This window comes from Girardinichthys multiradiatus, chromosome 19 (assembly GCF_021462225.1).
Source record: "Girardinichthys multiradiatus isolate DD_20200921_A chromosome 19, DD_fGirMul_XY1, whole genome shotgun sequence".
NCBI lineage: Eukaryota > Metazoa > Chordata > Actinopteri > Cyprinodontiformes > Goodeidae > Girardinichthys > Girardinichthys multiradiatus.
In genome coordinates, this window is record NC_061811.1 from 15615763 (window position 1) to 15643107 (window position 27345).

Consider the following 27345-nt stretch of genomic DNA (forward strand, 5'->3'; position numbering starts at 1 on the left):
TATTTTCTCAGGAGTGGATTAGAGAAAAATCAGCTGTAGGTTCACTGATGGCAGAATTATGTTTGAACAGTCATTATTCCCATTGATGCATTAAAGTGCATGTCCAATAAACTAGATTTGATTTTTATTAAATTCAAAAAGTGCATCAAAGTACAAGATGCTGACTGATCAGCGAGAAATGGTGGGAGTTGTAATTTTATTGTTTTTAATGAAGTGGAAAAAGTCTTATTTTTCAGTATCTGACCTGCCAATCAGAGCCAGTCGAGAGAAAATTAGCTCAGATTATAAAAGCTGACCTTTCTCCAATCAGCCATACCTAAACAACAGCAGGCCACACTGACAACAACACTTTTCAGTGTAGATGCTGTTACTAATTTAAGAAGGCTCAGAGTACATTTTTTCAGTATCAGCAAGGTGTTTAAAAGTAAAAATTAAAGCACACACAGAGATGTAAGAAACTACATAAGAAAGGAAGGAAATCACACTTTCTACATGTTGTACATGTCAAGACATGTTAAAACTCAAGATTTTCAGAGAACAGAGAATAAAGTGCACATTGCTGGTTGATGTGTTTATTTATTAAAGATTGTGGGAGTTCTTAGTTTTGATTCATTTAATAAACAAGGGAAATAAAATTCATATTTTTCTGCCAGCATCAGAGCAGCTCAAGGGAAATGGACCTTTTCCTTTGGAATAAAGGTAAGGATCCACCATCTCCAGGGAATACAGAAGGACTGATGTTGTCAGAATAGTAGCTATGCTAATCACCTTGATCACTAATAAAAGATGCAATATGCCTACTTTCAGTTTGCCATGGTTTTAAAAGAAAAGGTAAACGCTGCTTTAAAATAATTCCTCTCTCAGACACTGTACGAGGCAATGTCACACAATGGCCACTCATCGCTGGAAGGGTAGAAAAACTAGTTTGAATGCTGTTTCCATATTTTGTTATGTTACAGTTCTTAAAGACAAATATCTGCTAAATTTGTGTGGTGAAAGCACACAAATTTTGTCTTTGTCTATATTCAAACCCAAATAGGTGCCTGAAACACCTCATAAAAACTTTAAACACTGCACTGCAAGTCCGTCCTGCTGAATTTACCTTTATTTATTTATTTTTAAAACCGTGTCTTGTACGGTAGAGTAGCGCCCAGAATTGTTGTCTGAGTGCCAAGAAAAAGCCCAACAGATTTACTTTCACAAGTGGAGCATTACAGCTAACGCTTTAAAGCTCTGCTTGATATTTATAAAATAAACTTTATTAGAAACTGCTTTGGGATTATTTCAATTGTTATGGACACAAAGACAGAAATGAAAAGAAAAAAAAAAGAAGCACGAAAGAGAGAAAGGGAGGCAAAAAGGAAAAAGGGAGAGAAGGACAACAGAATGGAGGAAAGAAAGAAAGGATGAAGAGAATACAAGATAACACCCTGCTTGCTTCTACACCTGCAGAAATGTTCATATTAACAGCTTTTTTACCAAAATGTGCACAGTACTTATGAATGTAAGATGTACTAAGTGGTAAATGCAGCTCAATATAGAACATTTGTGTATCTGTTAACACCTGAATCTAAACACCTGTGGGTCTGAGTGTGAGCGCATTTGTGCATACAAGGTTTCTCCATAAAAATATGCAATAGGGAGTGTGAGGAGCCACAGACTTGCCCTCCTGGACCTGGGACAGATACGGAGGAGATCCGAGCCACAGACATCCAAAGGCCCCCCAGAGCACAGGAACCCCAGGAGAACCACCGCCGGGATTACCGCAGCCCCCCCAGAGAAGAGCAGGGGAGAGTCCAAGGGAACCACCCAGCAGCCACAGTGCAGGAGCCCCAGGGAGCTTCAGCGACGAGCCCCGCCAGCAGCCGTCTACGCCCGAGCAGATCCAGCCATGGACCCAGAGACCCGAGACCCCGGGACACATCACTCCCAAAGCAGAGGCCCGAATTTATCTTTATTGTCTCCGTCAGGGTTGGGTGCAGACATTTTTGCAACAGTTCACATTGATTTGAAGTAATTTTTCTTCTTTTTAAGGTTATTTTTGTGCCACACTGACAGTTTTTTGTCACATTGAAAACATTTTCCACTGCAGTTGCCACAATGTGTATTTATGTCATTTCATTTTCATGTCTCATTTCACATATTGTGACTCTTGTTGTCATTTCTTTTCATGTGGTTCATTAAATTTGATTTGTCAGACCTGTTACTCTGTGGTTATTTGGCTTTTCTTTTTCGGTCTATATCTTTCTCTGGTCCTTTTTCTTGAAGCATAAAGGACTGCAGCAAAAGCACAAACGGATGGGTCCATTTCCCATAAAATCCTGGACAAGAACCTTCCTTCCTCAGCCAGACACTGAAGATGGATGAGTCTTTCAGTAGGCCAGTGGTCTAAAACATACCACCAAGGAAACTATAAAAGTGGCCCAGAATCACATGAAGGCCAAACATGATTTGAGAGTTTCTGTACAGAGGAGCCTAGCATTAGTGCTGCTGCCTTGCAGCAAGACAGTCCTTGGTACCTACATTTCCTTTAGGAAAATCTGTGTTTGTGTGTGTTTCTTTGTTACCTTGTGATGGACAGGCAGTGAGTCCAGGGTGTACCCTGCCTCTCACCCATTGAGCGCTGAGATAGGCACCAGCCTTCCTTTTGGTTTCTTCCATAACAATCATTGACATAAAATATTGCTTAACTTCCAATCATTTTGTATCTTTTCATAGCTCTTTGTTTTGTTTTCAAAGGTTGGTTAAAGTGCACACATTTGCATGGCTTTGCTGTTGGAATTTTTTGTATTTTGTTCAAAGTATTGGAGTACATAGATGAGACGTAAAATATCTGCCCTCCTCAAATCTGTTTTCACCGCCATGACGCCAACATCATAACCTAATGACTACCTACAATGCTGCATAATGACCACAAGATGGCGCCAAATTACTTTTTACCAAACAACCAGGGAAAACTATGCTTAAAACGTCAGTCAGTCATCTTCGACCGCTTCTTTCATAGTGGGAACCTGGTACCAGCAGTCTATGGGCGGGAGGCGGGGTACACCCTGGACAGGTTTCCAGATCATCGCAGGGCAACACAAACACACACAGGACAAACAACCATTCACACACTCATTCACACACCTATGGGCAATGTAGAGAGACCTGCTTAAAACGTATTAAAAATTATTATTAAGAATTTGCTGTTCTGAAGTGAACTATGAAAAGGCTTTTAGAAGCAATCCCTATTCACCAAACACCAACAAAACTGTTCTTAAAGAGGAAACAGACATTTCTTCCAGTTTTCTTATTTTTAGAACAACAGGCAAGCCACAAATGGGATATTTTTCACATTAAAAACCTAAATATTTTAATGAATTTTACTGATATTTCATGTGGTACACAATGGTGCACAATGGTGAAGATAAATAAAAAAAATAATACATCGTTTTCAATTGGGTGAATTTGTATTCAGCCCCCCTCAATCTGACACCACTAAAAATAATCCGGTTCACTCTTTCATCACCCAGGCTGAAGTCACCGAGGTGGTTAAAAAGCTCCGCAATGGCAAGGTTTCGGGGGTGGATGAGATCCGCCCTGAGTACCTCAAATCTCTGGATGTTGTAGGGCTGTCATGGTTGACATGCCTCTTCAACATTGCGTGGCGGTCGGGGACAGTGCCTCTGGACTGGCAGACTGGGGTGGTGGTCCCACTTCATAAGAAGGGGGATCGGAGGGTGTGTTCCAACTACAGGGGATCACACTCCTCAGCCTCCCTGGTAAGGCCTACGCCAGGGTATTGGAGAGGAGAGTGCAGGCGATAGTCGAACTTCGGCTTCAGGAGGAGCAGTGTGGTTTTCGTCCCAGCCGTGGAACACTGGACCAGCTCTATACCCTCTACAGGGTACTCGAGGGTTCATGGGAGTTTGCCCAACCGGTTCACATGTGTTTTGCGGACCTGGAGAAGGCATTCGACTATGTCCCTCATGATGTCCTGTGGGGGGTGCTCCAGGAGTATGGAATCGGGGGCCCTTTATTAGGGGCCATCCGGTCCCTGTACAAGCAGAGCAGGAGTTTGGTCCGCATTGCCGGCACTAAGTTGGACCTGTTCCCGGTGCATGTTGAACTCCGGCAGGGCTGCCCTTTGTCACCGGTCCTGTTCATAACTTTTATGGACAGGATTTCTAGACGCAGCCAAGGGCCGGAGGGGGTCTGGTTTGGGGACCAGAAGGTTTTGTCTCTTCTTTTTGCAGATGACGTGGTCCTCCTGGCCCCCTCTAGCCAAGACCTACAGCATGCGCTGTGGCGGTTCGCAGCCGAGTGTGAAGCGGCTGGGATGCAGATCAGCTCCTCCAAGTTCGAGGCCATGGTACTCGACTGGAAAAGGGTGGCTTGTCCTCTTCGGGTTGGAGGGGAGTTCCTGCCTCAAGTGGAGGAGTTTAAGTATCTCGGGGTCTTGTTCACGAGTGAGGGAAGAATGGAGCGGGAGATCGACAGACGGATCAGTGCAGCTGCCACAGTAATGGGGGCACTGTGCCAGTCCGTTGTGGTGAAGAGAGAGCTGAGCCGAAAAGCGAAGCTCTCGATTTACCAGTTGGTCTACATTCCTACCCTCACCTATGGCCATGAACTTTGGGTCATGACCGAAAGAACGAGATCCCAGATACAAGCAGCTGAAATGAGCTTCCTCCGTGGCTGGGCACTCCCTTAGAGATAGGTTGAGGAGCTCAGCCATCCGGGAGGGGCTCAGAGTAGAGCCGCTGCTCCTCCACATCGAGAGGAGCCAGTTGAGGTGGCTCGGGCATCTATACCGGATGCCTCCTGGACACCTTCCTCGGGAGGTGTTCCAGGCACGTCCCACCGGGAGGAGGCCCAGGGGACGGCCCAGGACACGCTGGAGGGACTATGTCTCTCGGCTGGCCTGGGAACGCCTTGGGCTACCCCCGGAGGAGCTGGAAGAGGTGTCCGGGGAGAGGGACGTCTGGGTGTCTCTGCTGAATCCGCTGCCCCCGCGACCCGGTGCCGGATAAGCGGAAGATGACGACGACATTAGTGAACATCACTGCTGTGAGCTGCAGCAAAATGTGGTTCTACATGGTAGCATCAGAGGGCGTGTGAATAGCAACTTCACAACATACTTCTCTGATTTTTTCCTTTTTGTTAAAAAAATAAGTTAAATGATCCAGCGTGTTCCAGTTGTGGTCTATTCCAAAATAATTGCATTGAAGTTTGTGGTTATAACATGACAAAATGTGCGAAAGGTTCGAGGGATGTGTAAACTTTTGCAAGATACTGAACAATAAGATAAAGCATCTGTAGCTTAGGACAAACAAAAATCAGTTTCTATTTTTTAGAGAAGTAAAATGTTGATGAGATGCAATAATGCTAAACAAAATGCTGACAGAGGAAAGAGAAGAGAGGGTATTGTGTTCCTCTTGCAGCTTGGGCCAACAGCCGAACACCTTACAGATGATTCAGTCACATGGTCCTTCAGGTACCACAAGCCTTACAAGGACTGTTCATGAAGGGAGGTTTGTCTAGCTCCCAAATCAGAGCTGGTTCTATAGAAACTATAATGGGAAACACAATCTTTGCTCCTCAATGTGCTGCATTGTGAAAACTCCCCAGGCTTTGACTGTTGCTGCTTGACAATGACATGATAAAGGAAATCATCTTAGAAGCAACAAATCCTTAGATTAATATTTCAGCATAATACAGGTCCTTCTCAAAATATTAGCATATTGTGATAAAGTTCATTATTTTCCATAATGTAATGATGAAAATTTAACATTCATATATTTTAGATTCATTGCACACTAACTGAAATATTTCAGGTCTTTTATTGTCTTAATACGGATGATTTTGGCATACAGCTCATGAAAACCCAAAATTCCTATCTCACAAAATTAGCATATCATTAAAAGGGTCTCTAAACGAGCTATGAACCTAATCATCTGAATCAACAAGTTAACTCTAAACACCTGCAAAAGATTCCTGAGACCTTTAAAACTCCCAGCCTGGTTCATCACTCAAAACCCCAATCATGGGTAAGACTGCCGACCTGACTGCTGTCCAGAAGGCCACTATTGACACCCTCAAGCAAGAGGGTAAGACACAGAAAGAAATTTCAGAACGAATAGTCTGTTCCCAGAGTGCTGTATCAAGGCACCTCAGTGGGAAGTCTGTGGGAAGGAAAAAGTGTGGCAGAAAACGCTGCACAACGAGAAGAGGTGACCGGACCCTGAGGAAGATTGTGGAGAAGGGCCGATTCCAGACCTTGGGGGACCTGCGGAAGCAGTGGACTGAGTCTGGAGTAGAAACATCCAGAGCCACCGTGCACAGGCGTGTGCAGGAAATGGGCTACAGGTGCCGCATTCCCCAGGTCAAGCTACTTTTGAACCAGAAACAGCGGCAGAAGCGCCTGACCTGGGCTACAGAGAAGCAGCACTGGACTGTTGCTCAGTGGTCCAAAGTACTTTTTTCGGATGAAATCAAATTCTGCATGTCATTCAGAAATCAAGGTGCCAGAGTCTGGAGGAAGACTGGGGAGAAGGAAATGCCAAAATGCCAGAAGTCCAGTGTCAAGTACCCACAGTCAGTGATGGTCCGGGGTGCCGTGTCAGCTGCTGGTGTTGGTCCACTGTGTTTTATCAAGGGCAGGGTCAATGCAGCTAGCTATCAGGAGATTTTGGAGCACTTCATGCTTCCATCTGCTGAAAAGCTTTATGGAGATGAAGATTTCATTTTTCAGCACGACCTGGCACCTGCTCACAGTGCCAAAACCACTGGTAAATGGTTTACTGACCATGGTATCACTGTGCTCAGTTGGCCTGCCAACTCTCCTGACCTGAACCCCATAGAGAATCTGTGGGATATTGTGAAGAGAACGTTGAGAGACTCAAGACCCAACACTCTGGATGAGCTAAAGGCCGCTATCGAAGCATCCTGGGCCTCCATAAGACCTCAGCAGTGCCACAGGCTGATTGCCTCCATGCCACGCCGCATTGAAGCAGTCATTTCTGCAAAAGGATTCCCGACCAAGTATTGAGTGCATAACTGTACATGATTATTTGAAGGTTGACGTTTTTTGTATTAAAAACACTTTTCTTTTATTGGTCGGATGAAATATGCTAATTTTGTGAGATAGGAATTTTGGGTTTTCATGAACTGTATGCCAAAATCATCTGTATTAAGACAATAAAAGACTTGAAATATTTCAGTTAGCGTGCAATGAATCTAAAATATATGAATGTTAAATTTTCATCATGACATTATGGAAAATAATGAACTTTATCACAATATGCTAATATTTTGAGAAGGACTTGTAAATTGTGTTGTTTTTTATTTCTCTTTAACTACAACCCCTGGCAAACATTATGGAATCACCAGCCTCAAAGGATGTACTTTCAGTAGTTTAATTTTGGTGAAAAAAAGCAGATCACAGACATGACACAAAACTACAGTCATTCTGAGTGGCAACTTTCTGGCTTTAACACTAAAAGAAATCAAGAAAAAAACATTCGGGTTGTCAGTAACAGTCCCTTTTTTTTAGCTCAAACAGAGGAAAATAATTGTGGAATCACTCAAATCTGAGGAAAAATTATGATATCAACCTGGAAATTTCCATTCATGTCTTTAGTCTGCAGTTTAAAAGGAGTGATCACACCTTGCAGAGCTGTTGGACTGGCATGAATCATGGCACCAAAACCTGAAATGTCAGTTGAACAAAGGAGAGGATTATCAAACTTCTTAATTAAGATAAAAATCACACAATGTTGCAAAAGATGTTGGTTGTTCCCAGTCAGCTGTGTCCAAAATCTGGACCAAGTACAAACAACATTGGAAGGCTGTTAAAGGCAAGTATATTGGTAGACCAAGGAAGACATCAAAACATCAAGACAAAACTTAAAGCAATATGTCTTGAAAACAGAAAATGCACAAGGAAACAAATGAGGAACAAATGGGAGGAAACTGGAGTCATTGTTTGTGACCGAACTGTTGAGACCGGTGATATGGGGCTGCATGTCAGGTAGAGGCACTGGGGAGATGGCTTTCATTACATCTTCAACAAATGCACAAGTTTATATTAACATTTTGAACCCTTTTCTTATCTCATCAATTGAAAGGATGTTTGGGGATGATGAAATCGTTTTTTAAGATGATAATGCATCTTGCTGTTATAAAACCCAGAGGTAGTACAACAAAGTACTAGTGGTGCGTTGAAGTGTTCTTTTGTTTTTTCTTTTTTTCATGATTGCATAATTTTTTGCCTCTGCTTGAGCAAAAAAATGACTATTTACTGACAACCCGAATGTTTTTTCTTGATTTCTTTTAGTGTTTCTTAAAACCAGCAGGTTGCCACATAGAATGACTGTAGTTCTGTGTCATGTCAGTGATCTGCTTTGTTTCGACAAAATAACAACTCAAAGTACATCCTGTGAGACTGGTGATTCCATCATTTTTGCCAGGGGTCGTACTTTGACATCATAACCCTAAAAGAGTTTTGCAACCTTTGAGCTAAATTAATAAGAGACTCAATGAATCAGGAGGTTTTGAGATCTTTTATTGCTTAGAAAGACAAGATTATTTAAGGCCACAGAGGGCGTGTCCAAGAGAAAGAAAACACCTCCACCCAACAGTCGACAGAACTGTTTGTCTCCAGGCACATCACTATGTTTACCTGAGTGACATCTGTCAGACCTGGTTTTGAATGAGTACCAGGAGAAAGGGGAAGATGTATCCTGTGCTGAGATCTGCAATTATTGTAAACAGCCAAAAATGAGAGCATGAGATGGTAGTGAGAGGCAGCCAGCCGAACTTGTACTTGCGGTTCATCAGTGCTCTGTAACACTAAATCTGACTAAACCTTTCCTGTTTTAGGTGCCAAAATAAGAAAAGGGTTTGTTTTTTGGTACTTTTTAAAATTCCGAAGTTTTCATATATTTCCCTAGTATGTAGTAAAATTGCCTTTTGAACTAAATGACTTGGGTCAATCCTTTTTAGTGTCCTCCCACACTCTTCTCACAACCATTTGCTTGAACTTTGGCCCATTCATCCAACCCAGACTGGTGTAACTAAGTCAGGTTTGTAGTCCGTCTTGCTAACACGCACTTTTTCAGCTCCAAGAGCGCTGAAAAGAGCATGCAATATCTGCCACTCCTGGCAATTTACCTGTAACCCCATTTTTTGACCCATCACACCAAATCTTTGGACTGTTTAAACAATCCAAAGCCGAGTTTGAAGAACATGATGAATTCTAGGGTAAATGAACTTACAAGTGGAATTAATAATGAAAGTATATGTATCATATGATAATGGAGTGCTTTATGACACAAACTGTCATCCTTTTGCAGGCGTGGCTCTTTTTACAATAATTGCAGTTATTTAGGTTGAACAACAGTGAAAACAAAGGATATGCAAAGACCTGCCCTGACTTTGGGCGTTTTAGGAAAGCTGTCATTAACCCTGGCAATAGACTGAGCATCTGTTTTTTTCCAGTCGCACTTAAATCGTACCAGCTCTGCAACTATCTCTCAGCCATATTTGAAAACAAGAGGGCAGACCTGCACAGACACACCCCACATTCATCTTCTCAAAAACCACCTCATAAATACAGATTGAGCATTGGCTTAAGACACTTATCATTTCATCTCGAGCTCAGGTATGTAGCAGATTATTAGACATGATTGCAACAGGTTTACATTTTGGCAATTGTCTTTTCTTTTTTGCTAAGGTTCTTATCATTTTTGTCTTTTTTTGACATAGGAATTACATTTGTTCTTCTTTCGTCAGTAAGACAAAATGAGCGATCGTAAGTCTCTTTGATTATGAAATATGTTTTGAAATAATAGAAAATCTATATATATATATATATATATATAAAATCTGCTACATTGAAGGGAAATTACTTCATGCTCAGGCTGTTTCTTCATTGTTTTAGTTTGTTTTTATGCACATGACACAAGAGATCAAATATTTGTACCAATATGCTATGTTGTCTTCTACTAATCTAAATACATTATAGAACTGTTTTGTGTGTTTTAGGATAATGTGCATTGTTTTTATATGTTTACATAGCTATCATACCAGAAGCAAATTTATCATTTGTCTCATTTTTATTTTTTTTACTATAGCAAATAATCCAGAAGAGGTGAGTTAGTTTGTTTTTCTTTCGTCGCTCATTGCCCACAAAGTTGAAATATTTGTATTTATTTATTTTAATTTTTGTCACAGGTGCATGGAGAGGATAGTGTGGGACCCGCACCTGAGGGTGTAAGTCATCTTTATATTTTTCTGATCTTTGCTGTATTTTCATGCAGTAGTTTTATTTCTTTTCAACAGATGTAAAGGTAAATCATCAACTTTTTGGGATTTAAGATACACAAATTTTGATTTGTGTTCTCTTTGTAAAATGTATGCATTGTGGCATTTAAAGAACAAAGACAAAGGTAAGGGCAAAGAAAAAGGCAAAGGTCACGGCGAAGAAGGACATGGACAAGGCGGAAGAGGAGGTGGTCATGGACAAGGAGGAAGAGGAGGTGGTCATGGACAAGGAGGAAGAGGAGGTGGTCATGGACATAAGCATGGCAAGAACTGAAAGAGACCACTGAGGCAATCCTAAATAAAATGATAAATAAAAGTCAATATTTTGTCTTAGTGATTAATGTATGATTATACTGCATCTCTCATTAAAAAATCCACAAATCAAGAAGCTTGTCTCATTACTTTCATAATCAGTGCTCAGATGACTTAGAAAAAGACAGTAAACCAAAGATTACATGATAAAAACCTTTTCTAACTAAAAGTAGTCATTTTTTTATTCTGTTATATCAATGGAAAAAAACAAGAAAAGGTAATTCTGTGAAGTAGGTGTGACCAAAGTTTATTAACCAAGGGAGAGGAACTAGCAACAACAGGCTGCAGATATGCTGATACTGACACTGTTTTGAAACAATGAAAACAAATCATGATCCAACATATGTGGGAAATATGTGGGAAGTTTTCAGCTTGCACACAGTTTCAAGGCAGGGAACTATAAAGGTTTTTGTTCTTGGTTTCAGGTGCCTTGAAAAATATTCATACACCTTTTTAGATGCTGTCCTGTTGCAACTACAAACTTCATTCTATTTATCATGACTGTATATAACAGACCAAATATTAGTGCAAAGCAAAAAGAGTGTTAATCAGAGAAGCAGTTTATGTGCACTTCAAAACCTGGCCTATTTGGAGGGATGGCAAGGAAATAAAGCATTTTTTTAGAGAAATCTGTAAGATGTCATGTTTGCAGTTTGCCATAAGCCATAGGGAACATACTGAACACACAAAATAAGGTGCTCTGATCAGATAAGGATGGGTGTAAAACAAATACTGCACTGTAAACACATCATTCCAGATTTCAAACATGGTAGTGGTAGCATCATGCTGTGGGGATTCCATTCCTCATTAAGACAAAGACAAGCAGCAAAAGACTTGAGGCCAAAATGGAGGTTGACCTTCCAGCAGGGCAACGAGCCTAAACTTACAGCCAGAGCCAGAGAAACAGACACGCATGGGTAAGGAACGCTCATCAGTAAATTTGAGTTTGCAAAATCACAATGTCTGTGTAACTGTGACACAGTTACAAAATGTTTGAAATAATTCAAGCATTATTTCAAACTCCTGTGCAGCTCTGCAAATAAAGGCTAGTTGTAGTAGTTTGAGTGTATCAGGAATAAATCCCCCTTATGTTTTTCTGTCTAGCTGGATCACCTGCTTGTTATCTTTCAGATCTCCGTTTATATAAATACCTGAAGACAGGAACAGGTGTATGGTGGGTGTTCTGTACTTAATGTAAACTGTAACTCGAGCTGTGTTACTGTTGCAGTTTAAGCGGGTGGTGAGTGGTAATGTTTGTAAAAACATTTTTCTGTTAGTTTAGTAAGAGACATGAATTGTTGTTTTGCGTTATGTTTTAATAATACTCTCTAAAATCTGGTTTTACGTTTTGTTGCTAGTTAAATATTTTCAGCCTGTTTGCTGTCGTTCCTTGAATTATCAACTTATTCGTATTTTTATTGGGCAACGGTTTAAGCTTGCAGAAGACCAAGTTGATGTTATCTAAGAATAATCATAATTTTTTGTTTCACTATTCATACTCAAGCAAGATTACCATCTAACATGTAGAATCAAGAAATCCATAAAAAGAACCTGTCTGACAACGTGAAGTAGGCTAATAAAATCTCAAAAAGAAACGTATCGTTCTCTTTTTTGTATTGGGTGGCAGTTTATGGTTGCAGAAACACAAAGGGGTACTTTTTTTAGGAAACAGTTAACACAAAAAAAATTAAATACTAAATACTTGAATCATCAAATTAGCAGCTTCGTGAGAACTACTACATCTTCACAGTCAGATGTTTGATTCTGTGACTTAATGTAATGTGAATTCAGTGTTGAGAACCCGGAACGTCTTTTCTTTCTCATAATCGGTTAAAAACAATGTTAAAGATGTTGCAAGTAGAGTACAGCTTCATATTTTTTTATTTCTTGGTTACCTGCCAAACCCTTTAGCATCTCTAAAGATAATAAATTTTAAGTTTTGAACTGCTCCATGTCATGCAAGGCTTTCAAGTTTTGTAACTGTCAAATTTGCCAAGTGGGCCGAGCGACAGAAACATTCCCACATTCTTCTTCTCAAACACTGCTTTATAAACATAGAGGTGACACTGACTTTAAGCACAAGTTCTCTCACTTCGGAGTCAGGTATGTTTCGGTCGATCATCAGAAATGGTCATAAGGAAAGCTTAAATTTCTGAGTTTGTTCATTTTTCCGTTTTGTTTGGAAAACCATTCCTTACAGCTTTCATCAAGAAGACAACATGAGTGACTGTAAGTGTGATTTCAGTGGAATTTGTTTGGTTTTCTGTTTTAAAAAAAAAACTAATAGAAAACAACATATCACTGTTTTAGTGTGAATATGACTGTTGCTTTAAATATTGCTGTTTTATTGAGACATTTTAGGACCATAAATGTTGAAAATGTTTGCAAAAGGAGCTGTTCAGAGACATTTGTGTAACCACATATCCTGCTGCACAGTATATACAGTATATTATGACTATCTGAGCCTCATAAACATCAGAAAACTCTTTTAAACAGTTTAATTACAGCATAATCTGTTTTACTGATCAATTTATTTTATTATCACTTGTTTGTCTTATTTAAAATATTTTTTTTCCTTTTTTCTGATCTAGCTGAGGTGAGTCTCATTTACTTTTTACATCATCATCAAGTTGAATGACAGACTGCAGTTATGACGTTGTTTTCTTTTCTCAGGACAAGAAGAAGAAGAAGCATGAATCAGGGTCCGACAATTCAGGATCCGAGTCTGACGGATCTGGTGGAGTAAGTTGTCTTTTTATTTTCCTTCACTGTACAATATGTTGATTGGGTTTAGTGATGGATTGTGTTGTAAAAGGTCTTTTGCCAACTTATGCTGTACATCCATTTGTTTGTCCCCGCTGATTAAAGGGCAAAGGGAAGAAGAAGGACAAGGGGAAAGGAAAGGACAAGAATAAAGGAAAAGACAAGGGAAGTTCTGAAAAAGGAAAAGGACACAAAAAAGGAGGAAAGAGCTGAAAGAAAAGCTGGAGAGTCTTAAATAAATGAAAATATCAATAAATCTGTTCTGTGATTTTGATTCATGTGTGAAGTTCTGTTTGTTACTGTTAACAAAAGTTCTGGTACAACCATGCAGCCACAGCTTAATACAGAAATAGTCAGGCTACGAAGATCCAAAGGGTGTCATAGTAATTTTTTTAAAATCAACAATATGAAAGAAAAGTGGCTTCCTGAATGCATGTCTAAAAATCACATTGACAAATTAAAACTTCATCAGTTTGAACAAAAGGTTTACAACCAACTAAACGCTCTCAGCTCAGGACAAAATAAGTTCTGGTTAAAGAAAAAACGCAGATGCATATTCCAGTTAAAGCCACTTTATTTTATCCTTTTTTTAGCAGATTTGGAAAGAAACTGATGTAAAACATAATAATACTTGAATTTCACAGTAACTGAGATTAGAAAAACCTAATTAATATACAGGGAGCCAAAACAAGAAATTAGAAAAGCAATTTGTTCAGATTAACACAAATCTACAAAAAAAAAAAAAAGAAAAGAAAGATTTTTTAGGGCGGTATTACATTTACATTTAGGACTTAATACCTGGAGGTAAGTACATTAAAAAGGTAATTAGTTTATTTAAAGGAAATAAACTGGAGAACAGGCCTTCAGTGTAGTGTTCACAAATATAAACGGATAGCTAATTAAGGCTTGAACGGTTGTGCTTGTTGATTTAGAAGTTCTGAGATATGAAATGTGTTTGATCAGTCAGAACTTGCAGAAAATGCTGTCAATAGGAAACTTTGTTCTAGCAAAAAGGTCCATCACAGACCAAGAACAGCACATACAACTGCTCTGTAATTATATTCCTTGAATCATCCATTCATGGAAGCAACTTTCTGGGTAAAGCCACGTATTCGTGCATAACTCTGCCAAAGCAGCTCGAGGTGTCTCCAGTTATAACTCGTCCAGTGTTTGTTATGGCTCAGTGGGGGTGACGGGTGTTTCTACACTCTGAGTGTGCAGAAGGACACAGAAAGAGGGACATTTAACCAGCAGGATCTCATTTTTCCTCCTTGAGGGGAATGCATGCTCTCCCTTTACCTTGGTCGTTCACAGAGGGGGTGTTTTCTTCAAAAAAGCCCGTTGACCTGTTCGGTCTCAGGGTCTAGGTCAATATCGTAGAAACAAGGCCGGGTGGGCAGACCGGGGATTGTAGGCATCTGAAGGCAGGGAGTAAAAGAGAAAATACATCCATATCCATAAAGAAAAAATAATGATCACTTTGAAATAGCTTCCAATGTTATTTAAACTGTCAAAACAACATAAGCTATGACTGCAGCCATCTACGGGACCAAAATTTTTATAAATGTATGTATGTATGATTTGTTCATCCTATTATTGTTTTAAAGTGATAACAATTTCAATATTTTTTGTCATAATACCATAAACATGTTTGCTGCAGTTACAGGTTTGTAGTCTCATTATCTTGAGGAAATAACATCTCAAGCTTGTTTTTTAATTCCTAATTTTACTGTCGGTGAGAATCGTTTTCTTGTAATGAAAGCTTTAGTTTGGGACGCAAGTTGTGATAAAATCTCTTATTTTTACATAATAATGGCTTCATTAATGCATCATCTCAAAATAACATCAGCTCATGTGTCATGGTCTTGAGGTAACAGGATCTCCTGTGATCAGTTTTAGTACTTCATTAAGCAGAGATGTGACCTTTAAGCTTCTCCTTAGTTAATAGTTAATTTATTATATCATTTTTTTGAGATACCATTAGAGCTGATTGTTGCGAACACAAATTATTTCAAGTCAATGAAATCTTAATTATTTGTCTCTATGATATCAGCTCCATCTTCTCGTTATATTGGGGGGGGGGGAACTAAATCTCAAGCTTTTTTTCCTGTGATTAAAGTTAAAGATTTTTTCCCATAATGTCGGGATGAGATCTGAAGCCTGTTCTGACGTGCCACCGACTTCATCATGTCATTATCTCAAGAAACATGGACCTGAGCTTGTTTGTAAGAATTAGCTTCATCATCTCTAGATAAAGACATTTCAGATATTACCTCTATTACCTCATCATGTCAAGAGCAAATATGTCTTGATCCCTTTCTTGTGATGAGAGCTTCATAATCTCCCAATATTAGGACAATGAAACCTCAAGTGTGCATTGTTGTGATACGTGTTTATCTCACTGTGTCCATATGTGAAAAGGACAAATTCCTATTAATCTAATTATTCACACCCACACATCATGACAAGGATATAGCCAGCTGGGACAAGCTAACACCAGGTATCATACACCAACGCATCACTGCTGCACTGAGGCTTGGTTTAACACTAACTAATCATTTTTGAACCATAAGAACTGTTTTTAAATAATGACAATGTTTTCTCCTGAAATATATGTTTACCTCATAATTTTAAGTAAAAAAAATCAGTAGTATCAAAATTTTGTTACAAGCAGAAGCTGTGAAGAAAATCGTCAATCCTCAGACATCTGTTTTGGTTTGGTGCAATGTACAGCGTTTTATCCAAAAACAAAAAGGAAAGAAACGTCACTGTGAGCTCACCGTGCCGACCAAGGGGAAGAGAAAGCCAGCGCCCACGCTGGCTCGAATGTCTCTAATCGGCAGGATGAAACCTGTCGGCACGCCCTTCTTCTCGGCTTCGTGAGAGAGGGACAAATGCGTTTTAGCCATGCAGATGGGAAGGTTTCCAAAACCCTGAAGCAAAAGACAAAACACGATCTTCTCATAATGGAACATAATGGAACAAGAAAACCTCCATCCTGAGGAATGCTGACCTGCTTGGTGTAGCGCTCCACCTTGTGTTGGGCCTCAGGGAGAAGCTCAATATCATCAGCTCCATAGATCTTCTGAGCAATTATTCGAATCTTTTCACTAATAGGGAGCTAAAAAAAACAAACATTAAAAACAAAAAGGAAAGAACAAGAATAATACTACAGTATAAATGTGGGTCAGAGTCATACATTCAAATCATAGAGAAGCTTAAAGTTGCTGGGGGCTTCACTGGCCCTCTGGACAGCCTGACCGAGAGCCACAGCACCAGCGCCACCTTCAGCCCAGTGGGAGCAGTGCACGGCATCGAAGGCTCCAGCAGCTTTGGCCATGCTGCAGACCAGATCGAGCTCAGCCTCAGTGTCCGTCCTGCAAGAAAAATAGATGCACATGGAATTAAATCCAAACATGTAAAATGTTTGCTTGCATTCTTAATAAAACTGCATTTCTGGACACTCACTTGAAACCATTAACACCAACCACAACTGGCACTCCAAAGTGTTTAGCGTTTTCTATCTGTTTCCTCATGTTGCTGCAGCCATTCTTCAGAAGCTCCAGGTTCTGCACAGATACAAGACAACATGTCAATGAAAAAGCTTAAACAAGAGCCACATATTACTGAGCACACATTGCAAACGGATCACAGTGGACCAAGTCTTCAATGTTTTCCTTTTTGCTGCTTCTCTGCCTTACCTCCTCCACGTACTCCTTTGGCAGTGGCATCCCAGCGGTAACCTGAATTAAATTTTTGTATATTTGTTAGGTGAAATATTGTACAGAATCTGTATACAATGAAGGACATAACTCTAAAGTACAAAAGAAGAAACTTACTGTTGGTCCTCCTCCGTGCATCTTCAGGGCTCGGATCGTGGCCACCAGGACTACCACGTGGGGCCTCAGGCCCGAGTAGCGACACTTGATATTAAAGAACTTCTCCATGCCGATATCAGCACCAAAGCCGGCCTCTGTCACTGTTTGATGGAGGTTGTGAGACAAACAATTAGGATGAAAAGTCAGAAGAATGGACATATGGATGCCAGGGGGATTTGATGCCCATCTCCAGCGCAAGAAAATGACACATGCAAGGGGGAGAACATGCAAACTCCATAGAGAAAGACCTCAGGCTGAAATTCTAACCCAAGACTTTCCTTGCTGTGAGGCAACAACGCTACCAACTGCATCACCATGTCACCCAAGATGAGTTAATCTTACCCACAAAGCCCTCAGGTCCAACCAGCTTTAGAGCGATTTTATCAGCCAGGACGGATGAGTTTCCATGGGCAATGTTGGCAAAGGGGCCAGCATGGACAAAAACAGGCGTTCCCTGTAGATTCGGAGAACATATTTGTAGGTAAAATTCAGATAAGCATCATTAGGATTAAGCTGCAATCAAACATTAACATTAAAACGGATAAAACCGATGAGAAAAATATTTCTGCTCACCTCCAAAGTCTGCATCAAGTTTGGCTTGATGGCATCTTTCATTAGCACAGTCAATGCTCCACTGACGCCCTGCAGAACAAAACAGCTCTTTATTTAAAAAAAAAAAAGCTCTCTTTCCACAGTTCCTATGTAGAGGGGCCACACAATAGTGAAGAAGCACTGACCAGATCCTCCGTCGTGATGGGATCTCCGCTGCGGCTGGTGGCCACCACCATCTTGGCCAAGCGCTGTCGCATGTCCTCCAGGCTGCTGGTGAGGGCGAGCACGGCCATGATCTCACTCGCAACTGTGATGTCAAACTGAGCCTGCACCACAAATTGGGATTGAGAACAGGAGTTGATCCTTCTTTGGATAGAACAGGGCCTTTTCCAGTTTTGCATTGAATGCTGTTATCAAAACATGTCTTTACTAAAAAAAAAAAAAAAAAAAACACCTCTCTTGTGTATCCCTTTTCAGTTGGCGACTGACCGACGGTGATCTTCCTCAGGAATCGATCATTCGTGTCCAACACTGTAATGAAATAAATATCCAGTGGACATTTAAACATGAAGCTTGATACAGTAAGCTCACTGAGTTCTTGTAGAGTCTAACATAAGAGTGATGGAGACTTTTCAAACCTCTTTGCCAGGTTACAGAGCTTGGGTCAATATCCAAGCGTGCAAAACGAGTGATCTCTTCATCAGTGAGAGTTAAAGGATCAATCTTCTCTATACCCAATTTCTATGCAAAAAGGACAACTTAAGTATCAGAATGTAAAAGATAGACTTCAGTGAAATCTAAGGAGTTTGTAATACAATCTCTTACTTTCAACCTGTTAATCTGGATTGGGGAGAACTTCCTCTGTCCTCCGCCAAGTGGGACCAAGCGATTGTACAGAGCCTGAGTGTGCATAAAGGGGGAGAAGGGAAAATCTTGTAATTAATGACTTGTTGTAATTTGACGTCTCGTTTACAGAAGTGAGAGCCCACCTTATCAGACTGTGTTGCCTCGTGAAATATGCGGGCGTCGACAGCAGCAGCCACCAAGTTGTTGGCAGCCGTAATGGCATGGATGTCTCCAGTAAGATGGAGGTTAAACTGCCGATAAATTAAAACATCATTAATGAAACACCGATTTTCCCTCCCAAATCAGTAACATTTTAAAAAGGTACCAAGTACCTCTTCCATTGGAATGACTTGAGAATATCCACCTCCTGCAGCGCCACCTGTTGACAAGAAAAACTATTACAGATACTTGCTGTCCTACATGCTCTGTCCACAATGGTAATGCCAAGACAGGAGCTTGTTGAGAGGTGCAACCCTTTACTGAAACTGCAACACCCCCTGGTGAAGCTACACTTCTTCTGCTATGCCCTCTTCTTTCTGCTCGCCTCACAGGTTGCCTGGCTGAGATGGCCAAATAAAAAGGTTTATAATTTCTGTCTTGGTTTGGCCAAATGTTTAAGATCTTTATCCAACTGCATTGATCCAGAGGTTATCAATTCTCTTTTAGGGTCAAGCGACCAAATTCCAATTTAAAATGTCCTGTTAGCTCAGAGTTCTCATGCTGCCAAGAATAGCAAGAAGCCCACAGCATCACAGATTCTCCAACCTACTTAACAGCAGACAAGATGTGTTTTGCCGCATTTTCATCTTCCGTTTCATGACTTGAGACTTTCTGTAGCTGAAAAGCCTGATCTGTGTCTCATCTGAGCGAAGAAGGCAGTTCTAACTAAAGTCATACAGGCGTTTAAGGAACTCCACATATTCACATTTGTGATGGCAGTGTCCAAGACACCAAGTTCACATGTAGACGGCGTCCAATGATGGTTTAGAAACTTATAGACTTAAACATGTCACTCTTATGTTCTCTTGTGTTTCCAATTTTGAAGAGTGGCTCATAGAAAAGGGCTTCTGGGCCAAATGATAATTATATTCCGGGGAGAAAACAAGTAATTGATTATTAATCAGAATGTTTGATCAATGTATAAAAAAAAATGTATAGATATAAATAAGTCAAGATTTAAAAAGAATACTGAAGCTATTTTTATTTTCAGGGAACTGTTAGTGATGCCAACAACGGTGGCAAAAAAAAAAACCAACAGTTTATTTTACACTTCCTCAACTGCAACACTATTAAGTATTGGGGTGCCTTATGTTTTTCCAATGCTCACCTTTAATGCCAAAGGTGGGTCCCTGAGAAGGCTGGCGGACGCAGGCAAACACGTTGAGCTTCATGTGCGCTCCCATGGCCTGGACCAGGCCGATTGTTGTGGTGCTCTTACCTTCACCCAATGGAGTGGGAGTAATACTGTAGTAATAAATGCACAACATGTCAGATAAATGTTGCATATTAAAGTGAAAGAAAACTGTTTTGATAGACAAGTGCTACTTTACTTTAGAGAAAAAGTTTAAAGGTTTGGTGAATTTGTTTGCTTTTTCAGTTCATAGCAAACACATACCCTGTGACCACCACATATTTGCCATCCGTCTGGGACTGGAGTCGTTTGATAATACTCAGCTGGACTTTGGCCTTAGTTTTTCCATAAAACTCCACTTCATCAGAAAGCAGGCCCACCTCTCTGGCCAGACGATCAATTGGTTTAGGGACGCAGGAGCGAGAAATCACTATGTCACTGTTGAAGGTACAAAAACATACAAATCTTTTCACCTGATAAGAGGAGAAAGCAATAGTTCAGGGTCAATACTTTCTAGACCCACCTTTAACTCTGATTAAATCAAATATTAAATCCATGTGAAGTTGCAAATCTTTATATTGCTCCCAAGACAGTGAAGGTTTTGCCCATTCTTCTTTGCAAAATAGCTCAAGATAACTTTCAAGTCAGCAGATTCTGAAGTAATGTTTGTTTCAGATTTTGTGCCATTTTAACACAATAGTAAGATTTGATCTAAACTAATCAGTCATATCTTCTTCTGACGTCTCTTCCAAGCTTTCCCTATATTTAGCTCCTTTTGTCTTCCATGTCCCCGCTAAAGAAAACCACACCCACAGCATGACGCTACCAATGCCATGTTTCACAGTCTGGATGATGTGTTCAGGGTAATGTAAGTGGCTAGTTTCTCTACCTTTGCACGTAGGCTAAAAAGTTACGTTTTGATCTCATCGGAGCAGAGCCCCTCTCCCACATGTTTGTTGTTGATGCATGAAGCTGTTCGTTAATTAATGTTCTCCAACATCTGTATACATACTTTTTGCTCTGAATTTCATTCTGGGTTATCATAGTGAAGGGGGCTAAATACAAAAACTCACAACACTTCATTTATTTAAAAAGATTAAATAGATTTCCCTTCCACTTTACAACTAGGAGTTGGTCTAAAAACATACAATTCCAGTTAAACATATATTAAATATTCAAGATGTGTGAATACTTTTGCAGAAAAGCTCATGGAAAAAGTTGCAGTAAATGAAACACAAACCTTGGAACAGGCTTCTGAAGGTTGAGTTTGGTGTAAGAAATGTCCCACTTCCCAGGCTGATGGCCCTCAAGGAAGCGCTTTGCACTCAACACTGTATTCTAACCACATCAACAGACAGAGACACATTCACCTTTTTAATCTTAAGAAATATGCATTAAACAGCCTGTGGGGATATTCACTTGAACTGAATAAAGGGCAAGATTTTACCCCCATCAGCATGGCCACGGTCATTGGTCCCACTCCTCCTGGCACAGGGGTGATAAAGCCTGCCTGCTCCTTGGCCGAGGCAAAGTGTACATCACCCACCACCCGCTTTCCACTAGGTTTTGTCTCGTCTGAAAAACAAACAACTGTTGTCCTCAACTGGAGTCGTCACCTAAATTCAGACGATTCTGAACCTTAAAAAAAAATTACCTGGAATGTGATTGATACCACAGTCGATGACCACAGCTCCCTTCCTGATCCACTCTCCTTTTACCATCTCAGCTTTGCCAATACCCACAACCAGGATGTCTGCTTTCCCCACCTGGACAGGAATAGAAACGGATGTGTAACAAGTAAAAAAATTAAAAATAAAACAGCCACATGAGGCCAGCAGAGAGCTGTTTCAGAAGAAGAGGGCAGGAACTGTCGCATGAAACAGTTGTTCCTGCGAAGTTGCAAGAAGCAACAAAATTAAGTTCAGATTTTTGTAAATTAAAACTGACTTTCAAATGAGTCTGCAAACATAGAAAGTATGGATGTGTGCATGTGCAATAAACATGTAGAAGAAAAGCATTTAGATCTTTTTAGGCATGGAGATATAATGTAAAAATGAAAGAATGACTATAACCTTAAGGTTCAAATTAAACAACGAAGACTTGGAAAGTTAATGAGATACTCATGCTTGATGTGGGACGTGAAATTGAGAAAGATAATAACAATAAAAGATGCTAATTTTGAAATGTACCTCTGCGGCAAGATCTGCAGTCTTAGAGTGGCAGGTGGTGACGGTAGCATGATTCCACAGCAGCAGATCATGCATGGGTGCACCGACAATCTTACTGCGACCAATCACCACAGCTCTTTTCCCGGCCACAGAAATACCTACAGAGAAGAATTCATCGAAACACTTAGACCACATCCACCTGTTTGGATGCGGTCTCCATGATTTTACAGCATTAACCTGTCTGTCTGATCAGCTCCATGCAGCCATTTGGCGTGCAAGGGATGAAGCAGTCACCCAGATCTCCACGAGACAGCTTCCCTGCGTTTATGCTGGTCAGTCTGGGAATGAACCAGAAAGTACAGATCACACTACATTTATCTCCCTTAATCAAAAACAAAATGTAATGATACTTATGATTTACTTCAATCCAGTGGAGCATGAAAATAGCTCCATTTAACGCTTGTGTAATAAAGCTTATGTAAGTTTTTACCCATCTACGTCTTTCTCTGGCGCCACGGCATTTGTGACCTTCTCTGTGTTGATCTTGTGAATCGAATCTAAAGGCAGCTGGACTATGAGACCATGGACTGATGAGTTCTCATTCACTTCTATGATGCTGTGAAGAACCTGCCGGCAGAAAGTCATGTGAATCCTTTCAGTATCAAGAAGCATATCGTCCTTGTTGCTCTTATGAACCTCATACTGCATAACTTAAAAATTAATCTATAGACTCTACAGATTCATATTACGTGACAGACGATACCAATTTGCAGATAATTGTAAAGAAGTAAAAAAATTATCAATTCTTTCTCATTTTGTTTAAAAATACAAATCTGAAAAGTATGTAATGTATTTGCAACCTGTATCTCTGATTCAATGCATTGTGGAGATACCTGCATTGTGCAAATCTTTAGGGGTATGTCTCTACCAATTTCAACCATCTGCAGACTGAATTTTTTTCCTGGTACACCTTGCAAAATAACTCTGACTGGATAAAAGATATTTGTGAATAACAATTTTTAAATCTTTCCACACATTCTCAATTAGGTTTAGGTCTGGATTATGACTGTGCATTTATAACATAAATATGTTTTGATATAAAACATTACATTTTAGCTTTCGCTGTGTGTTTGGGGTCTTTGTCCTGCTAGGAGGTGAATCTCTAACTCATTCTTAAGTCTTTTGCAGGGTCTAACGGGATTGGTTTCAGGATTACCGTGTATTGAGCTCCATTCATCTTCCCATCAACTCAGCAGTTTCCCCTGTCCTTACTAAAGACAAGCATTCCCACAGTTTTACCATGGGGATGGTGTGTTCAGGTTACTGTTAGTTTTCCACCACACATCCAATATGTTCTTATTCAGTCTGTTAGTTTATGTGAACCTGCATTTGTGCTAAACTCGTTCCATTTTCAGATGATGATGCGCACACTGTCCTTTGAGATGTTCAAAGCTTGGGATATTGTCTCCTAACTTATTTATAATCTAACTTCTCCACAACTTTATCCATAGCCTGTCTGGTGTTTCTTGGGTCTTCATGATGTCATTTGTTTTCCAATATTCTCTAACAAACTAGGGGTTAGTTAGAGAATATTACACATAGGGGGACTATATTTACTAATCAGACAACTTCTGAAGGCAACCAGTTTTTATGAAGAGATAACACTAAAAAGGTATTTTACAAACAGTTTATTCTTTTTAAATTCAAATTTTAAAAATTTTAAAAAACAATTGTATTAAAATGTTTTTAATTCATTGACCACTTTTTGTTGATCTATTACATAAATACACTTAAGTTTGTAGTTGTATTTTGTTGAAAATATCAAAAAATGGGACAGAATTAAAGATGATGCGATTCGTTGATGTAACTGATTTTGCTCACTATGATAATCCTTCAACATGAACATTTTAGTAAAAAACTTTTTACGATTTCTGTTTCCTCATTTTCTAAAAAGTCTAAACAAAAAAAAAAAAATAATAATAATAATGTTCCTCCAAATTGCTTTGTGTGCAGACAGTCCCCTCCCTGCAGGCTCCAGCAGCGAGTGTTTGCTATCATGTCAGTGGAGTTCGGCTCCAGTCACTGACTAGTTCTGTCTCCAGTATGATTTAAAATACAAACATGGCGGATAAGGCGATTACTTCCTAATGATCAGGGTTAATACATTTGTTTCATAGTTTTCAGCGACCGAAGTGGCCTCAAGTTTGGGAGTGCTTCAAAACAGACTACAATGTGGAGGTTTGGATGCTCTGCATGTTTCATTATGAACTGCAGCAGCACAAGCATCATGCATGAGCAGCTCTGGATGCAGGAAAAAAACAAATATGTGCTGCGTTCTCCTGCATATTTGACAGATCAGTTTGTTTAAGTGCGTAAGCCCCAAGTACTTTTACTTTTTCTCTAAACGTTTTAAAGTTACAATCCCTATTATTACACTTCAACTAAAAAACTGTAATGGAAACAGATTTTGTCCTTTCAAAATAAAGCGCTCTGACATAGCTGTTGCCTATTTTTGTTTATTTACAGTTAAATATCATTTTTGACAAATATGTATATAGCCATTTTTATAGATTAAAGAATAAAATAAATACACAAATTACAAATTTATTTGTTTTTCTCATGTTGGAGGTGGCACTCTATGCATAAAATATACTTATTTAAAAGTATTTTGTGGGATGCAAAAAAATATTTTTTTCTGAAAAAATAGTAAACATTTAGAATAATTATTTAAAAAAGGTATTAGTAGCAGCTCTAGTGTGAAAACTTTTAAAATGTGCTGAATTTGTTTTATTTCAGGCTGCAAACTTAAAAAAAACTAATCAAATCTTACCTCTTCTTCAGTGGCAGTCCCTGGAAGTCTCATATGCGTTGCATTTATTCCAATCTGCAAATACATAACACATATTAAAGTATTTTAGACATTTCACATTTTGTAGGTTTGTAACAGATACACAATGCAAACCCCTTAGATCAAAAACAATAAAAAATGTGAAATTACCTCTGCTGCTGCCTTCAGCTTCATGCTGATGTACAGATTTGAATCTTCACGATCTCCAACCTGCCAGAACATAAAAGCATCACCTCATACTCTCTAGCATATGGGCACTGTGTTCTTACCAATGTGTCCATCAACACAAATCTGTATGTTAATAACAAGGCCATAAAAAGCCAAAACGTCTGTCTTCCAAAAATAATTTTAATTTACCTGTAAAACTACCAGGCCTGGCCTAAAGTTGGGGTCCTTGAGTTTCATTTGCTCCACATCTTTCTTCAGTCGCTCCCTCACTTGCCTAAGAAAGCAAGACAAAAAAAGGGCGTTTCATCTCTAAACCCATTTTATTCCTCAGAACTGTTACAATTTTTCCAACCAGACAGATACATTTTCTTGTTTGTGAAGTAGTAATAAATTTCTACTCTGTCGTTGTCAATCCTAGTTGCACAACACGGGGACACTTCAGAAGGACGGTTTTATCTTTAGTTATTTTCTCTTTATCTTTATTTGTTTCATAGTCTAAATACTGGGACACATGCCAGCCCTTTGTGGTGTTGAATGAGCGGGTAAATTACAACGGGAAGGTTTGAAAAGTCAATAAAAAACAAATAAAAATCTGAGAACACTGGGCTAACAGGACTTTAGCTTAAGGTCATTACAATCAATTCAAAGAGCCAAAAATATTGATTGTTTAATTTAAATACGCAGAAACAAAGAGATTAAAGCAGTCATCTGTAGCTTTTTTGAATGACTTTGATTAAATCAGCTTGCATATGTCATTCTTTTTTTTATATATCGTAATATTTGCAATTATATTGACAGCCGAAAGTAACTGAAAACAGTCACAACATACTGCAAAGATTCTGCATGCAATATGAGGCCAGACTGTCCAACAGCTTCTATCAACTCCACTCGAGCAACAAAAACAGACTAGCTGTTATGTTACAAAATTAAGTGATTAATAAGTGATGTGAGGGGCAGTTAACAGGCTGCAGGGTTTCATGTCTTGTGACAGGCACATGCAGCTAAATGTCTTCCATGCTGCTGCCGGAGAAAAGATGTGCGCCTTTCCATGTGTAAGTAATTTGTAAAGTTTAACCCTTGGACAACATCTCTGTTTGCACATACTGTAAAAATGTCCAAATGTGACTTGTGCATGATATTTTGTCAATCGGTCTATTTGTGGTCAGTGGACCAGTGACAAAGATCAAAATCACACCACACATCTTACATAATGCTGCAAAATCTGCGCCCATTCAAGGCCTAAATTAATCAGATTAAAGGAAAACTTAAGCTCATGAGCTCAATCCAATGTAAAAACTCCCCCATCCTTAGTGCCTGTATCATTTCAAAAAAAACATTCAATTCAACAAATAAAGAAAAACCAATGTACTATAGTCTGAAGCAGGACAAGTCTCATACAATATGGGAAAAGCAGAAGACAAAACCGCGGACAATGTACCGCATATGGTACAAACAGTTAGTGTAACTCAACAAGTTAGCAGCTTAGTTAGCCAAAGACGTTTAGTTTACGCAAAGTTTCTAAACATGCTACTTTAAATACAACACTTACGCTGAAACTTCTTTCCCGCTTATGAGTTGAGCTGGCATTTTCTGTCAGTCTGTGTCCGAAGTGATGGTGACTTGTGCAGGCTCGCTCTCTAACCAGAAGAACAGCGTGGTGAGACAAGTTATCCAATTTACTCTGCTTCACCAGGAGCCTGTTCGTCATTACGCCGCATTTGTTCGCAAACACAGCGCTACCGCTGAAAATTCAGCGTAGAACTTTCTGGAATAGGGACCATCACAAAGCGTAGTTCACTGACGACATGAAGAGGGGCGTTACTTTAGGGGAATACGGGCCAATAAAGCAGCTACATAAATTAGCTGTGTCTTCTGACCAATAGCATTCGAGGATGCTTTGGTTTTTTTTTTGGTTTTTTTTTAGCGACATGGATAGATGCCGCACTAGCTTCGTTGCGCCATAGAAACAGTTCATCACCGTGTCAGCCATATTGGGAGTGTCAAGTGAATCGTTTGAAAACACGGTTTAAAAATGACCAATATATCTGCTGTAGTTACTGGTCTAATAATTAAATAAACAGCAATAAGCATTGTATATTATAAAAACAACGACAAAATAACCATTCTATAAATAGTATTAGTGATGTTGTA

General features: G+C 39.6%; 2 protein-coding genes across 2 annotated transcripts; one reads left to right on the top strand and one right to left on the bottom strand.

Moving 5' to 3' along the window:
* The first annotated feature begins 12556 nt into the window (after nt 1-12556).
* Nucleotides 12557-13657, top strand: LOC124855874 (sperm protamine P1-like). Its single transcript, XM_047346000.1, has 5 exons — nt 12557-12723; nt 12821-12849; nt 13212-13216; nt 13294-13362; nt 13489-13657. Exons 1-5 carry the CDS (start codon nt 12572-12574, stop codon nt 13594-13596), a joined length of 363 nt encoding a protein of 120 aa, XP_047201956.1. The 5' UTR covers nt 12557-12571; the 3' UTR covers nt 13597-13657.
* A 282-nt stretch (nt 13658-13939) lies between these two features.
* On the bottom strand, nt 13940-26929 carry mthfd1b (methylenetetrahydrofolate dehydrogenase (NADP+ dependent) 1b). The gene is made up of 28 exons (XM_047345999.1): nt 26744-26929; nt 25384-25468; nt 25177-25236; nt 25009-25062; nt 22669-22805; nt 22416-22516; nt 22200-22336; nt 21665-21776; nt 21458-21585; nt 21251-21348; nt 20275-20448; nt 19987-20123; nt 18992-19038; nt 18803-18910; nt 18639-18713; nt 18452-18554; nt 18268-18344; nt 17999-18139; nt 17835-17903; nt 17604-17715; nt 17223-17362; nt 17085-17126; nt 16852-16952; nt 16583-16760; nt 16397-16504; nt 16164-16316; nt 14683-14801; nt 13940-14592 (listed from the first exon to the last, which is right to left on the bottom strand). Exons 1-27 carry the CDS (start codon nt 26779-26781, stop codon nt 14712-14714), a joined length of 2805 nt encoding a protein of 934 aa, XP_047201955.1. The 5' UTR covers nt 26782-26929; the 3' UTR covers nt 13940-14592; nt 14683-14711.
* Between the last annotated feature and the right edge of the window lie 416 nt (nt 26930-27345).

Coding starts and splice junctions, on each gene's coding strand:
- LOC124855874 (XM_047346000.1), top strand. CDS start 12,572: ATGTCATGCAAGGCTTTCAAGTTTTGTAACTGTCAAATTTGCCAAGTG. Junction 12,724..12,820: donor TTCTCTCACTTCGGAGTCAG/GTATGTTTCGGT, acceptor CATTCCTTACAG/CTTTCATCAAGAAGACAACA. Junction 13,363..13,488: donor AGTCTGACGGATCTGGTGGA/GTAAGTTGTCTT, acceptor CGCTGATTAAAG/GGCAAAGGGAAGAAGAAGGA.
- mthfd1b (XM_047345999.1), bottom strand. CDS start 26,781: ATGCCAGCTCAACTCATAAGCGGGAAAGAAGTTTCAGC. Junction 25,063..25,176: donor AGCTGAAGGCAGCAGCAGAG/GTAATTTCACAT, acceptor ATGTATTTGCAG/ATTGGAATAAATGCAACGCA. Junction 18,345..18,451: donor CTCTGTAACCTGGCAAAGAG/GTTTGAAAAGTC, acceptor ATTTCATTACAG/TGTTGGACACGAATGATCGA.